The sequence below is a fragment of the Silurus aristotelis genome (genome assembly GCF_946808225.1).
Source record: "Silurus aristotelis genome assembly, chromosome: 16".
Classification (NCBI taxonomy): Eukaryota; Metazoa; Chordata; class Actinopteri; order Siluriformes; family Siluridae; genus Silurus; species Silurus aristotelis.
In genome coordinates this window covers 9,956,278-9,973,132 of record NC_139589.1, presented here as the reverse complement: position 1 = coordinate 9,973,132, position 16,855 = coordinate 9,956,278, and the positions used below count along the sequence as shown (strand labels likewise).

The 16,855-nt window shown below is 40.6% G+C and overlaps 1 protein-coding gene across 2 annotated transcripts in view; it reads left to right on the top strand.

The window, feature by feature from the left end:
• The window catches only part of capn5b (calpain 5b), a 53,419-nt gene that overhangs the window by 26,473 nt on the left and 10,091 nt on the right, over nucleotides 1-16,855 (top strand). For both annotated transcript variants that reach the window (XR_014537278.1, XM_083564879.1), the window contains exons 4-9: nucleotides 2,420-2,628; nucleotides 9,473-9,665; nucleotides 12,223-12,416; nucleotides 14,181-14,258; nucleotides 14,963-15,158; nucleotides 16,647-16,769. Coding sequence is in view for 1 of the 2 variants with exons in the window: in XM_083564879.1 (XP_083421005.1) it covers nucleotides 2,420-2,628; nucleotides 9,473-9,665; nucleotides 12,223-12,416; nucleotides 14,181-14,258; nucleotides 14,963-15,158; nucleotides 16,647-16,769 (993 nt within the window). In the remaining variant the exon portion in view is untranslated. The remainder of the gene's footprint in view (nucleotides 1-2,419; nucleotides 2,629-9,472; nucleotides 9,666-12,222; nucleotides 12,417-14,180; nucleotides 14,259-14,962; nucleotides 15,159-16,646; nucleotides 16,770-16,855) is intronic.

Below are 16,855 nucleotides of genomic sequence, written 5' to 3'. Positions count from 1 at the left end.
AAAATACCGCTCTGCTCTTAAAGGAGCCACAACATATTTCACCCGTTACACTGTGTAACAGGCACTGTCTTTTGTTAAAGCCTGTGTAAAGTTCATTAGTTTCGGTGCAGACACCTTCGGCTTATAGATAGGTGCGGCTTATTTATGTTTTAAATAAAAATCTTTGTCAAATTCAGTGGGTGCGGCTTATATATGGGTGCGCCTAATAGTCCGGAAATTACGGTACAATATTGACCAGCATGATCTGCATACTAGGGGTGTAAGAAAATATTGATACACGTGAGTATCACCATAATTTGTCTGTCGATACTGTATCGATTCTCCAAAATTCTTAAGATTCATGGCACTTGTTTTATTTTGAGTTAATATCCCAACCTCTAGATACGAAGATCTTCTTTTCTATAAACTTAAACTGTTATGGGAAGTACTAGCAAAAGGGCATGCCACTAATGTTAGCGTTAATACGGTATCCATCTTTTTCCCAGGGGGGCTGCTGTAAAATATAACTAGGGGTATAACTCTAATTACGGAAGTAATACCAGCTTTGACTGACTTGTATTTTTTGTTTATGTGCAATTTGTTTTTCAAGCAGGAATGTGTAAAATGGCATTTTAAATCTGAGGAACAACATGTGCCTTGCCTGACTGCATTATCTCTACCTTTATAAAAGAAAAAACTGTCTTTCTTACGCTTAATTATTTTTTGCCTCCTTAGGATTTTAGCTTTTAGATTTAGAACACTAGTTGGCATTCAGATCATGCTTCTACTACTAGGTTATACTAATGGTAATACTATTAATATAATACAATCATACTTCATATTAGGTGTCTTTAACGAGTACATGCATATACAAAAAAACATGCAGTGATACTAATTGTTTTTATGTATTGCGCAATACTTAATGGCACTGAGGTGTGATACAGATAAATCTGACCCAGGTTTTATGGTATGGGCAGGTTAAAAGGGTTAGGGTTAGCAGTGTGATTTTAGATGTAATAAATGCAGATCCGATTCTGGTTAGATAAGATTCTGGCTAAGTCCTTAATGTTCTTAAAGTGCTAAGTGTTCTTAATGACAGCTTTCCTAAAATGATATCCTATTCCTAAGATAAAAAATATCCCAGTATATCAGCTTGCTTACAGTATTGCAATGTATCGCAAAATATCGTATCGCAACCACTGTATCGTGATACGTATTGTATAGCAATATTCTCCATGTCCCACTAATAATATTTTAGCTGGTTCTTTCAGTTTATCTAAATTTCCCCTATTTGCAGTCCTATCACTATGTTTAATGGCAAATAATGAAGAATTCTTCGTATTTTTTTTACTAAAATAAGACAAATATACACAAGTTAACTTGAGAGAACAGAGGCTTTTGACCAAATTAAAGATTTAATAAGGTGACAAATTATGTGTCAAAACAAGGACTTATAAATAATGCTGATGATAATTATAAGGGGATTTAAATGCATTTGCTTTTGCGTGCTGGTTAGCGGTCAGACGTGTTCAAACAGCGGATCAACAGGCAGAAAATGTCAGCCATGTGAAAACATTGTACTTGTTTTACAGGGGACATTAGGCAATTAGCCTAGTTATTTGTAAAAGGATTATACACACACACACACACACACACACACACACACACGTATAGTATATGAGTTGCTGTGAGTTTATGACAAAGTCTGATGGATCTGATATGTATGTGGACATAAATTCTCATTTGAATTTTAAAGTGTGTACACAACATTAACGTGTGAGCAAGTGTAAAGACCAGCAGTGAAGCTTACAGTGAAAATGTTGACACATTTTAAAAAATCGTCGCTCGTACTCATGGTCGTAATATGTTCTTATTGCAGACCTTCTATTCAACGAGCGATTACCACAGAAATGTATTAAAATTCAGTCTTTTTGCCATCTCACAGAAGCTCCATCGGAATTAAACAGCTCCTCCATGCATCCTAAATCACTTTGATGTCCTTCCAGCAGGAGCTGTTATCATTTGGTAAAGGGGTGCTCATCATGCTCCTACGGTCCCATCCTTTTGCAAGCTCGAGCTTTGCAGCATGCTAATCAGAGACAAGTTAAATTGGAAACCTTGATTGGCATGGCCCCTCCCCACAGGAAGCTGTCCCCAGCCAAGTTGCATGTGTGAACAAATCGCGTGGCAGGCCACTGTTAAGCAACAGAGCTAAAAATAAAACCGGGTCAGTCTTCGCAAGGCGGTTAAAAACAATTATATGACTTGTAAAACTGCAGTAAATTAGCTTGGTCTTTTTTTTTTATTTAACATAATCAAAGCAAGATCTGTGCAATGTTATTTATATTCTGTGTATGTTTCTCTCTCTCTCTCTCTCTCTCTCTCTCTCTCTCTCTCTCTCTTTTTCTCTCTCTTTTTCTCTCTATCTCTCTCTTTTTAGGTAATTCCTGACTGGAAAGAGCAGGAATGGGATTCAGAGAAACCAGACTCCTATGCAGGAATCTTTCACTTCCGCTTCTGGCGCTTTGGGGAGTGGGTGGACGTTGTGATCGATGACCGCCTACCCACAGTGGAAAATCAGCTGGTGTACTGCCACTCAAATGACAGCAATGAGTTTTGGAGTGCCTTGGTGGAGAAAGCTTATGCCAAGTACGCACTATAATACAAACTCACGCTACACTGACTTGTTTTAATATTATGTATATAAATCCAGAATTATTAAGCATATAAATATGTTAGAAAACTGTATTGCATTTATTGCTTAATCATACAATCACTAATACACTAAAAGTATTAGGATACCTGACTTTTCCAGCCAGAGGTGGTTTCCCCTTTCAGGAACTCGAGCTGCGTCAACAACGCTTTGGGAACGCTTCAGCGTTGTCCGTGCTCTGAATCATGTGTGTAATCTGTCCAATGGAGTGGCGCGATGTCACCAGCAGGGTGACATCACAACCAGGAAGCTATTCTTCTATATAAAACGCGCATTCAGTGGAGCCGACGCTAGCTTCTGTTTGTCCAGGAAGCGCTGTGTGTGTTTTTGTTGGTAAGGGGTAATTGTCTGAAAAAAAATTGAAGCAAGCGATCATTCCGACTGTGCACAAAAAACAGCCTGTGCGTCTGTGCTTGGGAGCGGAGCATGTTAGGTCGGTTTCCGAGGGAGCCAGCTGAGCATATTCTCTGCACATTCTGTGCATATTCTCTGCACATTCTGTGCATATCCTGCGCACATTCGGCACTGTCTGGAAAACTCGATGAGCGTCCACACCGGAGTCTGCTCCTTTTTTTGGACCGGCACACTGAGGTGTCCAGGTCTTGGGCTAAGCCTTACTCTGCCTGCCTCTTCAGTCCCAATGTTTTCTCTCTACGCGAACGTAGTAGGGCTGAATGAGTGTGGTTACGGGACAATGACCAGGCAGGCAGGCTATCTCTCACCAGGGGTGGCATCGTCTCTTAAGGCCCCGTTACTACAGCAGAAAAGGCCGTTGTGCACCTCAGTATACGGTGCCTGCTCCACCCCGACGCCCTCAGAGAGCTGGCTTGTTAAACCTGCCACATTCTGTGCCTCAGGGCACAGCCAGCTCCAGCGAGTGCCTTCCTCATTTCCACCCGGTACCATAGCGGACCTGAAGGGCTCACCAGGGCATAGCCCTGTCTCTAGGGGTACCAGAGGTCAGTCTCAGAGAGACTGATACCCTTAAGAGACTACCTGGCAGCCTGGGAAGCTCTGCCAGACACGTCTCAATGGGTCCTGCATACTGTAGACAGAGGCTATAAGATTCAGTTCAGGTCTTGTCCGCCCCAGTTCAACGGGGTGTGTCCCACTCTGGTCATGGAACAAGAGGTAAACACTCTCCTGAGGAAGGAGGCTATCGAAGTGGTCCCTCCATCAGACAGAGAGTCCGGGTTCTACAGCCTCTACTTCATAGTTTCCAAAAGGTACGAGGGGTTGCGTCCTATTCTAGATCTACATCAGCTGAACCACTTACTATTAAGGCTCATGTTCAAGATGCTGACTGTGAAGCACTCTAAAATCATGTCTCAAATTAGATCTTATGACCGGTTTGTCACGATAGATATAAAGAGAGGTATCCATCCTGAGGTTTGCTTTTGGGGTCGAAGCTTACCAATACTGGGTCATTCTTTTCGGCCTTGCGTTCTCACCCCGCACCTTCACAAAATGCATGAATGCAGCTCTGACCCCGCAGAGGCTCCGGGGCGTCTGCATTCTGAACTATATAGACGATTGGTTGATATTAGCTCAATCAGAGCTTTAAGCGGCCCGTCATGAAGATGTTGTTCTCGCCAATATGAAGGAGCTGGGGCTAAGACTAAACGCAAAGAAGAGTGTGCTTTCTCCAGTATAGAGAACACATCTTCTACGGCATAGTGTGGAATTTGACCATTATGCGGGCACAGCTGTCTCCCGCTCGGATCTAGTCTATCCTTACACCAGTAAAGAGAGTGAGAGAAGGCCAGTCACTCACTATGATGCAGTTCCAGAGACTGCTGGGGTTGATGGCAGCAGCATCCAATGTAATTTCACATTGACAGAGGCTTCTCCCAGAAGGGCAACCGACTCTGCTGGGTCTCGCAGCAAGCATCAAGGTCTCGTGGCAAGCCCTTCGAGCCTTAGATGTGTGGGGAGAACCTGCGTTTCTGTCTCAAGGCCCCCTTGGTGGTCTCCTATATCAATCATCAGGGGGGTCTGCGATCTCGCCCCTATACAGGCTGGCATGACAGATCCTCTTGTGGACCCTTGAGGGCACAAGAGGTGGAGGAGCAAATATGGAGGAAGTTTTACAGAGCACAAGAAGATCTGTTTGCGACTCAAGAGACATTGCACTGTGCCCTCTGTTTTTTTCTCACTTACCCAGCCTTTCTTGGGCTGGGCGCCATGGTACAGACGTTGCAGAAACCGCGCCTGTACGCTGTATCACGTTGCCCCCGGGAGTTCTGAAGTTCTTAGCCCTGTGTGGCACTTGTCTAAGCCCCCCTTTGAGCCCTTGGCCAAGTTGCTCTTTAGGTTTTTGTCAGTCAAGACGGTCTTTCTTTTGGCTATCTCCTCCCTGAAGAGGTTCGGGGACCTACAGGCTCTCTCCGTGACCCTGTACCTCCTGGAGTTCACCCCAGGCCCTATAAGAAAGGGCCTGCCAACAAGCAGTCCCTTAGCAGGTTGATAGTGGATGCCATCTCATCCTCCTGTAAGTCCTCTGGTCTCCCTGCTTCTTTCGGGGTCAAGGCTTACTCTACCCAGAGTGTGGTGGCCTCTATGGCCTGGTCCTCTAGAGTCTAACTTCAAGACATTTGTAACGCTGTGGGGTGGTCCACCCCACTGACCTTTGTCAGGTTCTATAAACTTGACTTTAGATCCACTCCTGGCTTTTCCATCTTTTGGTCTAGCTGTGCCCATTGACAATACGAAGTGTCAGTCTGGCGTGATTGAACTCTTGTTCCCAAAGCGTTGTTGACTCAGCTCGAGATCCTGAAAGGGAAAATCTCTAGGTTACGTATGTAACCCAGGGTCCCTAAGGGGAACGAGACGCTGCGTCTCCAAGCCACACTCCATGCACTCCCAGCATATTATAGCTTCCTGGATGTTGCGCCTCTCCGTTGGACAGATTACACACGTGATTCAGAGCGTGGACAACGTGGAAGTGTTCCCAAATCGCTGTTGACGCAGTGTCTCGTGGAACATCTCAGCAGAGTGAAGGTGGAAGCTTAGTGGGTAAGACATTGGACTTTGGATCCAGAAGTGAAGAAAATGAATTAGTCTTTAATAGTAGAACCACTATTTAAAAAAAAAAAAAGCATAGTGGTGGATTGTGTGAATCTGAAAAGGCTAATGTGAATAAGTTAGCAATAGATTATATGCTATGGATGGCTAATATTCTAATATAATATGTGCACTCTTAGTGCCGGTCTCAAGCCTAGATAAATGGGAAGGGTTGCGTTAGCAAGGGCATCCGGTGCAAAACATATGCCAAATGAAATATGAGGATCACAAAACTAAATTCCATACCGGATCGGTCGAGGCCCAGGTTACCAACGACCACCACAGGTATTGTTAGCCAACAGGGTACCAGTTGAAATTGGGCTACTGTTGGCCACAGGAGGAGAAGAAGAGTGGAAAGACATCTACAGAAACATCAAGTGTAGGAGAGTGGAAGATTGGAAATGGAAATGGCAGTGGTGAATACTTATTTTAAGAGAAAGGAGCAGCATAGGGTGACGTGTAAGAGTGGAGGAAGGTGCACACAGGGGGACTACATTTAATGCAGGAGATGCAACCTGAGGGAGATTGGAGACTGTAAGGTGTTGGCAGGGGATAGTGTAGATGTACAGAATCAGATGGTGGTCTGTAGGATGGCTTTGGAGGTGAAGAAGATGAGAAAGAGAGTGAGAACTGAAAAAATAATAAGATAGTGGAAACTGGAGGAGGAAGACTGTAGTGTGAGATTCAGGGAAGAGGTCAGACAGGGGCTCGGTGGTGTTGAAGAGGTGCTGGATGATTGGGTAACTACTGCAGAAGTGATAGGGGGAGACAGCTAAAAAGGTACTTGGTGTGACATCTGGAAAGAGAAAGGAAGACAAAGAGACATGGTGGTGGAATGAGCAAGTACAGAAAAGCATAAGGATAAATAGGTTAGCGAAACAAAATTGGGATCAGCAGAGAGATGAGAAAAGTAGGCAGGAGTACAAGGAGATGTGGCAGCAAATGAAGAGGGATGTAATAAAAGCCAAAAAAAAAGGCATATGAGGAGCTGTAGGAAAAGGTAGACACTAAGGAAGGATAATGGATTTGTAAATACGCAAAGCACTTTTGTGCATTGCTCTGGACAAGTGTGTGTAAATGTAAATGTAACGATTAGACAGGCAGAGGGACCGAGTTGGGAAGAATGTGCTGCAAGTTAGAGCAAAAAAGGATGCAGATGGAAATGTGTTAACTAGTAAGAAGAGTGAGTTAAGAAGGTGGAGGGAGTATTTTGAGAAGCTGATGAATATGGAAAGTGTGAGAGAGAGAGAGAGAGAAAGAGAGAGAGAGAGAGAGAGAGAGAGAGAGAGAAGGGTGGATGATGTGGAGATGCTGAAGCAGGAAGTGGATAGAATTAGAAAGGAGGAAGTGGGAGCAGCTATTAAGCGGACCAGATGACATACCAGTAGAAGCGTGGAGATGTTTAGGAGGGATGGCAGTGGCGTTTTTAACAGGATTGTTTAACAAAATTCTGGAAGGTGAGAGGATGCCTAAGGAATGGAGAATGAGTGTGCTGACCTGCAGTAACTACAGGGTAATAAAGTTGATCAGCCACACCATTAAGTTATAGGAAAGAGTTGTGAAAGCCAGGCTAAGAGAAGAGGTGACCATCTGTGGAGAGCACTACAGATGCAATATTTGCTTTGAGGATGTTAATGGAGAAGTATAGAGAATGTCAGAAGGAGTTGCATTGTGTGTTTGTGGATTTAAAGAAAGCATATGACAAGGTGCAGAGAGAGGAGTTGTGGTATTCTATGAGGAAAACAGGTGTGGCAGAGAAGGACATATATGAGGACAGTGTGACAGCAGTGAAGTGTGCAGTGGAATCGACTGACTGGTTTAAGGTGGAGGCGGGATAGCATAAAGGATCGGCTCTGAACCCTTTCCTGTTTGCATTGGTAATGGATGAGGTTGACAGGAGTCTCCGTGGACTATGATGTTTGCGGATGACATTGTGATTTGTGGTGAGAGTAGGGAGCAGGTTGAGAAGAGCCTGGAGAGGTGGAGGTACATGCTGGAGAGAAGGAGAATAAAAGTCAGTAGGAGCAAGACAGAGTACATGATTGTAAATGAGAGGGAGGGCAGTGGAGTGGTGCGGTTGCAGGGAGAAGAGGCGGAGAAGGTGGAGGAGTTTAATTACCTTGGTCAATGGTGCAAAGTAATGGAGAGTGTGTGAAAGAAGTGAAGAAAAGAGTACAGGCAGGGTGTAATGGGTGAAAAATTGTGGCAGGAGTGATTTGTGATAAAAGTGTATTGTGGGAGAGCAAACGGTTCAGCGGAAGGTAGGACAGTGAGGGGGCGACCAGTTTTGGCAGAACCAGGTTTCTTTATCGGTTACTTTCACTTTGTCATGCACACACACATCTCTCTGTGTCTATCTCTCTCTCTCTCTCTATCACTCCTTTTATCCTTTTCCACTCTGCTCACTGCAAAAGAGAACACTGATTAGATTTCTTACCGTTTGTCTCCCCCGGCCTCACCCTTCATTCACAAGCCAAAAGAAGAAGAAGAAGAAAGTTTACGCATTTAAGTCTTAAAATCAAGCACCAAAATCTGCCATGAAGCACACATCCGGCAATTAAAACTGCCCGTGTAGAAACAGCAAAAGTTCACAATGGTATGGAATGTGTTTGGATGTAGCAGCATAACATTTTCCTTTCACTGGGAGACCCAAACCTGTTTCAGCATGACAATACCCCATGCACAAAGCCAGCTCTATGACAATTCTTATGACATATGGTTTGTATGGTTTGGAGTAGAAGATCTCAGGTAGCTTTCTATAGAGCTTTTTTTTGTTTATAATATTATAAAATAAATCTGTATGAGGACTAACATTTAACATCTTTTTTTATTTTCTCCTTCAAGGCTAATCTAAAGCTCATTCTCTGTTACAATAAAAAGCAATTCAGTGTAAAACTAATACATTTGATGCAAACTAAATGATTTATTTTACAATAATAGCATTTGTAAATTTAAATGAATCTTTCTCTCTGCATGTACTATAAAAAAGCTATGAAATTTTTGCTCATATTTTCCTATTACAGTGCAGTCAACCCCTGATAATTTGCGGTTTGGAACTTGCTGCTCGAAAGATTCACGGGTTCTCATTTGGAACCTAACTAACTTAAGTTGCAGATTATCTTAAAATTTGCAGGAACATTAGGAATAAAATTTTTTACTATGCATTTGGTCAAATACTGTTCACCATTACGTTTTTAAAGGGATATAATGTCTAGATTAATTAACTAAGGTACCATAGGGGCTGCGGGGTTCGTCCAAAATTCACAGATTTTCTGAAGTCTTAGAATGTAACCCCTGTGAGTTCCGGGGGGCCTGTGTGGGAGACTCTTGTGTAAAATGTAACTTGAGGCTGTTACATTAACCGTTATTTATAGTATAGAAATAAAGTATATTTCATTCACCACACAGGAATGTGAAAGGTATCTGGGTATTTTATTTTTATTTTTTAAGTTTTTATGAAATCAAAGAATGTGGAACACGAAACATGCTATGCAGTGCTGCAGTGTCGGCTATTTTGTTCTACTCATTGAACAATTTTTATAATCAGCAGTACCAAATTGTTTAAAATAATCACTGCAACACCTGAAAAAAATATTAATTACGTTAGACAGAAGATAGATAGATAGACAGACAGACAGACAGACTTGATTCGTACCAGAATTCAAATATTATGAGCAATATAGGACAACATATAAAAAGCATCATCTAATTTTTCAGAGTGTACGGCTGCTATGAAGCTCTGGATGGGGGGAACACAGCCGATGCTTTGGTGGACTTCACAGGTGGTGTCTCAGAGCCGGTGGACTTGCTAGAAGGAATGTATGCTCAGGATGAAGCAGCCAGGAACCAGTTGTTTGAGAGAGTGCTGAAGGTCCACAATCGAGATGGACTCATCAGCTGCTCCATCAGGGTAAGTGGCATATGCTTATTTATTTATTTATTTATTTATTTATTTATTTATTGTTTTAGGTCATTTAAAAAATAATAATAATAATAAAAATAAGTAAACACAGTGTTTTCTTTAGTTATGTTTTAGTTTAAATTGATCCCAAGCTTTAGAAACTTTCTGTTTCTTTTTTTGGCCTGAAGCCTGAATTATTATTATTTTTTTTGCAAATTCCGATTTTCTGACTTCATTCCCAGCAAATCTGCCTTTTTTTCTCGCAATTCTGGCTTGTTTTCTCTTTTTGTCGGCCTGAAGTTTAAAGCTGTTTGAACGAGACCTCCTCTGCTTCATCTGTCTTGTACAAAGTCCTTAAGGACAAAGACTTTGAAGTTTGTCAGTAATATAATTAGCTCCATTTTTTTTTTACTTTAAATAAGAGAAATAATTGTGGTCACCAAGGTGCACATGCATTTTTCTTTCTTTTTATCATTTGCGGCTCCTCCAACTCAGAAAGGAAGAAAACAATGTTACTTTAGTTTGCACGCCAGTCTAGTTGCTTCGAAAAACTGGAACCGCAACATGAATTATTAGACATTCAAAGAGATCACGTTTCCCAATGCTTATGTTGTGAATATTTTCATTGGAGGTGATCACTAAAAGGGGTCATCTGATTGGGCTTGTTAGAATAGAAGAATAGAATAGCCTTTTCTTGTCACATATACATTACAGCAAAGTGAAATACTTTTCTTCGCATATCCCTGCTTGTTTAGAAGCTGGGGTCAGCTATGATTAAGCGCCCCTAGAGTACAGCGGGTTAAGGGCTTTGCTCAGGGAACAAAGAGCGGCAGTTTTGCAATACCGGGGCTTGAAAGGTAATACAGTACCAGTCAAAAGTTTGGATACAACTTCTCCGTAAATTAAATAAAATACTTTATGGCTTAATTATTTTCTGCAAATAATTGCTTACTTACTTTAAAAGTGAAGAGCATGGCACAGTATAATTAAAGAATAATACTCTTGGGGCAGGTTATTAAAGGAAAATAATCAATGTCAGAAAGTTTATGAAGATTCCAGCACACTGTGCTAAGTATTTTTAAATCGCAGTTGAAAACTCGTTTATATAGACAAGCTTTTAACACGTAGCCCTTATTCAACTGCTATTTTATGTACATTGTGTTTTTATTTTTATTTAATTTTTTATTTATTATAATTTTTCACTTTTAATTAATTATTTTTTGTTTTTTTTTATTGTCTATTTTTTTGCTTTACTTGAAAGCGCCTTATGCTCCTTTTGGTGGTTGTAATACACTTTATAAATAAAATTTGATTGATTGATTGATTGAAGATTAAGTTTGTTTATTCATGGGGCTCTGCTCCACCTGCCATTATTGATGAGCTGTCGATGCTCAATAAATAACTTGTAATTAGGAGAAATGGCAAATGAATCATACTGTACATGCTGTAGGTCCTCTAGCGAAAGCTACTATATAAGGCATACCCTTAAAGGCGTCACTGCAAGTTTTTCACCTTTCTTTATTAGATTGTAAAGGAGCACTTGAAGCCATAACAAATCATAAGTGAGAATCTCCTGAGCATCAAAGATCAACCTAACAGCAGTATAAATTTCCTCAGGGTGCTGCCTATAATACAAACAGCGTTGCTTTTTGTAACCATCCATTTTCTCTCCGATTTTCATCTTCTTGTAAATTAGTCCAATCCCAGAGATGAAGCAATCTTTTATTGGTTGCGTGACTTTTTTATCAACAAGCTTTTTCTCTCACTCTCTCTTTCTCTCCCTCTCTCTCTCTCTCTCACAGTGAAGCAACAGCGACATGACTTTTATACACACCGAGATCAGAGACCTTTGTGGCTACACTGGCGCATCAAATTAAACGCACACAAATCCCCCCGGGCTCTCTGAAAACGCGCCTTTGTATTAGCAAATTTTGAGAATCCCTTTTGCAAATCGAAACAGATGGAAGCTGTGAAAGCAAACCAAGAGGCGTTTAGGAATGAACTCGATCTAGGAATGAACTCAGAGCTATGGGTTTATTGAGTTCTAACACAGCTTCAAGATTTGGGTTTGGTTTATTGCCTTTTCTGTCCAGGAGACAGATTTGAAGAATGTTACCCCAGGTGTGTGTCTGGTAGTGCTTGTTTCAGACACAGCCTAATTGCTTTGCTCGACGCCACTCTCCTGTCTTTGATTGCACACACAGACAGTCTGAGAATGTTTCATATGTCAAATAATGGGTAGCACAGGCAGTTTACAGGACATCATATGCTGAGAGCTTAATTTTCTCCACTTTCGGAAGTGTTCTAGTCTGTTATTGTGTGATTGGCACCAGTCACTCATCAGTTATGCAAAGCACATTCCCAAAAAAAAAAGACTGCTCATTTAAACTTGAAATAAAAATTCAACTTTTACTGCTGTTCCTCACACAATCAAATTCGAATATAAATTTAATCATGGGACAAAATAATTTTATCTACCCTCTGGCATTATTTGCTAGCATCTGCATCATTGAATTCATTACATTTGGCATATTAGGTGTTGAATCTGGGTTCCATTTTCACACAGGCGAACACAGTGGAGGACATGGAGGCCCGGCTGGAATGTGGGCTTGTCAAAGGTCATGCTTACGCAGTCACCGACGTTCGCAAAGTGCGTCTGGGCCACGGCTTGCTTGCCTTCTTCAAGTCCGAGAAACTGCACATGATTCGCATGAGGAACCCCTGGGGGGAGAAGGAGTGGAGCGGGCCATGGAGCGACAGGTGAATTTTTTAGTCAACAAGACTTAGAGAGTATTTGAGGTGCCCACTGGAGGCAGACACTCATCTAAAATCCACTGAACTTGTGTACATGTGTGAAGACTCATGGCAGAGAGCAGAGCACTAGGCTTGCATCAATTTTTCATCCCTAGTTGGGACTTGTGCTTATTAACAGCCTTCATTAGAGCACCTTAAGTATATAATGAAGATGCATGACATGATGTGATTTGTTACAAAGCAGTGGTGGACAAAGTACACAAATCATGTACTTAAGTTAAAGTAGAGATATAGTAGTTAAACTATTACTCCAGGATAGAGTTTAAACTGCTTCCTTTAATCTTTTACTTGAGTACAAATGTATTTGCCTTAAAATGTACTTAAGTATTCAAAGTACTATGATTTATTATGGCTATCATTTTCCTTTTATAATTTTTGTCACAAGACTTTTAGCACACCAGTCTAATAATAGAATGATATAATTTAGTCAGACACTGATTGATATTTATTAAAATTATTCCGAGTCCTTCTTTTCAACTACTTCAAATAAATTGCTGAAATAAGGCCACGGGTGTTGTAGCAAGTTAGAGTCAAGAGTTTCTTCATTTATTCCTCACAGAATGTGCTGCTTGCTGTTGAACTGATGCTGTAGGTTCCTGTTAAGTAGACTCAACCAAGCGGCAATCAAAACAAGTTCAAAACAGAGCCCGCACTTCACCCTGATTGGTGGCTTGCTCCGTCTTTGACTAGTTACATTTTTATCCGCTCGTAAATTAAAAAGAACGACTGATTTCATAAAATCTAGTTGAGTAAAAACGAGATGAGATTTCATAAAAAAATATATTTAATTTTGAAATGTCATTAAGTTAAAGTCAAAGTCTCACCCACTGAAAACACTTCAGTAAAGTACAGAATAAGCTACACGAGTACAATAACGAATTACATTTACTTCATTACTGCAGTCTAAAATAGTGCTTTTAAATCACAGGAAGCCAGAATGTTTAAATGATCAGTGGTCTGTAATTAATCTAAAGCACAAAAAATGTCTCCTTTCCCACTGACAGCATTGTTAGCAAGTGCAACAAATTTTATTACATCATCAGTCTCAGGCTCGTTCCCTCCTCAGAGATGAGTTCAAGGCTAAATAACACACATCCGAAGTGACTATTCTTATTGCTCGCTGGTGTAAAAGTGAGATATCAAGGCAGGCAGGTAGGCGGTCAGGTCTAAAATTGGGAGCACCTTCAGGGGAAAGGGAAAAGTTCAAGGGGTGTTTAGATATTCACATTGCCCATTTAAATGACAGGCTGCTTGTTTTATGACAGCCTAAATGTCTCATTCTGCGCCTGGGTGCAAAATGGAAACGTAATTACAATCGGAGAAAAATCTTTCGTGCGTGTTCAGCCCTCAGGTCAGCAGCAGCTCCGCTTTGGTTATGGGACTCTGAATTATTTACTGTGCAGTCAGAACGATGTTATTGAGGTGAAAGCAGACTTTCTTCATATTTTTTTACCAATGAAATATTCATTTAGGGTTTGATGAGAAGCGCTTGACTGGAATATTACAGTGCCCTAGAAATATCTGAGATTGCGACACAGATTCGAGGGGTGTGTGGTGGAGGTTGTGTGTGTGTGTGTGTGTGTGTGTGTGTGTGTGTGTGTGTGTGTGTGTGTGTGTGTGTGTGTGTGTGTGTGGGAAGGATGGGGGGGTTGAGTGTGTGAGATCTAATCTCTAACAGTGTGAACATGACGAGTGTGGTGTGTGTTATAGCTCGGCGGAATGGAACAAGGTGAGCAAGAGTGAGAGGGAGAAACTGGGCGTTACTGTGCAGGATGACGGAGAGTTCTGGTAAAAGATATATATATTTTTCTTTCATCTTAGGCACATGAATAAAACTTACAAAGTGAAATCTGATTTGATACCTAAATTAATTAGCGATTTGCATGACATTTTCTTGTCAAAACTTGCATTAATTCTTTTGTCAAAATTGTATCTGCTTTGTAACAATGTCTATTAAACATACTATGAAAACTAACATTTAATCAATTTGATTGTCAAAGCTAGAGGTAGTAGTCCATATTGTTTTTACTTTGTTATAAAATTTTACCTAACATTAAGCATTCTGATACGGTTATTTTTTTATTTAAGAAGCAGGTACTAGGAAGTAAACAGACACCATATTTGCTCAGAGGAAAAATACAATTCTGGTTGTGCAATTTGGTTGCTACAAAGATTTAAGTATTCATCTGCACACTCAGATTATAATATTTGCTAATCCACAGAAATACAGCATCTATTTGAAATTGCTGAAGAAATGGAGACAGCTTTTATTTAAGGGGTGGGTGGGGGGCAGGGGTTATTAGTGAAACTTGAAATGTTTTTTAGTTACATGAGACCCCCAATCAGTTGGCTAAAAAAAGTTTAAAGCAGCTCAAAGAGATAATAATAGCAATTTAGTTTGCTAACTCATGAATACAGGCTAAATGAGAATCCTGATTTGGTACATTTGGTTAAAAATAAAAAATACCTGCTGCTTCTAATCATACAACCAGGATGAACTTTGAGGATTTCTGCCACTACTTTACTGACCTCATCCTGTGTCGGCTAATCAACACGTCTTACCTGAGCATCCATAAGACCTGGGAGGAGGAGGTGATGAGAGGTTTGTGGATTTACCGGGACGAACCCCTGCGTAACCGATCAGGAGGCTGCATCAATCACAAAACCACTTTCCTGCAGAACCCTCAGGTCTGTGAGTCTGTCCTAAGCTCATTTTTATTTACCATGATACAAGAAACGTCTGTGTACACTGCTTTACATAAATACACTATATCGACAAAGGTTTGTGGACACTTAACCATCAGATTTGCATGTGCTTTTTGGACATCTCATTCCAAATTTAATCCTTATTTGCTTTTGTGATAACCTCAATCTTCTTGGAAGATTTTCCGCAAGATTTGGAGTGAGGTTGTACAGATTTGTGTTTATTCAGCCACAAGGGTGTTAGTATAATCAGGTACTGGTTTAGGTTGAGGAGGCCTGGGGTGTTCCAATTCATCCCGAAGACATTCAGTAAGGTTGAGGTCAAAACTCTATAGCACGTCATTCAATATCTTTCATTTGAACCTATGTAAACTATTTCTCATAAAGAGTTTGTGCACAGGTGCATTGTCATCTTGGAACAGGTTTGGGTCTCCTAGTTCAGTGCAAGGGAATTTAATACTACCGCGTCCTAAAACATTTTATACAATGGAACAACTCCATTTAGCTGGACAGGTCTGGTGTCCCAATAAATTTGTCAATCTAAAGTTTTTACCTATACTGAGATGTAATTAATCTGTTCAAAAGTAACTTATACTACTGAAATTGGGTAAAATGAATATAGCATTCAAAATGATTTAAAAAAAGTAAAAAAAAATAAGATTGCATATCAACCCATAGGTGTTAAACCCCTAAATTTGTTATCGTGTAGTTTCACATTAGTGTGCAATAAAAGTGTCATGTGATCCAATTGTAATGATACACTTGCTTCCAGAGTTTGTTAGAGCATATTTTTAGATCATCATTAGGACCAAGAAGTTACTAAAACATGTCAGGGTCAAGGGTTTGCATATAAAATTGCCTAAACCTTCAAATATACCATTGTGCAACATTAACCCATTACTAAAAATGGAAAGAATACAATACAGCCACAACTCTTTCTCCAAGGTACATCCGAGACTTTGTAGGTCCGGTTGTGTATGTTTTGTTATGTTCCTTTTTCAAATGTATTAATGTGCATTAATAATGCCGTTTTTAAGAAGTCCTTAAAGGACATGCACAACTTAATTTACTTGTCATCTTGACATAATAAACATTGTTTCCTCGTGATCAATACTTGATTTTCCATGACTGTTTGTGGCAGTGTGCTCGTCCACGTGCCCACACCGGCACGCATACACATATTATTCATGATGCTGCATCTAGAACATTCCTTGTGATCAGTAGATCATTTTTCTGTGTATTCGGCATAAAAGCATGTTCTAATGCTAGCATCATCGCAGCATCATGGATAATAACATAGCAATTTGTGGCAGCTTGTGTGTCCATGTTCCCGATAAAATTAAGTTGTGATCACGACAAAACAGCTGGTTATTTTATTAAAAACAAAAAATATATATATATATTACAATGCATGGCCTCTTAGGATTTCTGTAAGAGAGCGAGTGGCTGTAAAATATCTACTCCTGTCTGTAGTACGTGTTTGACGTGAGGAAAATGGAGGACGAGGTCTTGATCTGCCTGCAGCAGAATGAGAAAAGAGCGACTCCCAAAGAAGGCAAAGGAGAAAACCTGGCTATCGGCTTTGACATCCATCGGGTATGGACATTTAAACAGGGTACAAAGATAGTCGAAACTAACATGCCAACATGCATCACAACCTAGCTCAGCATTACAATCAATTT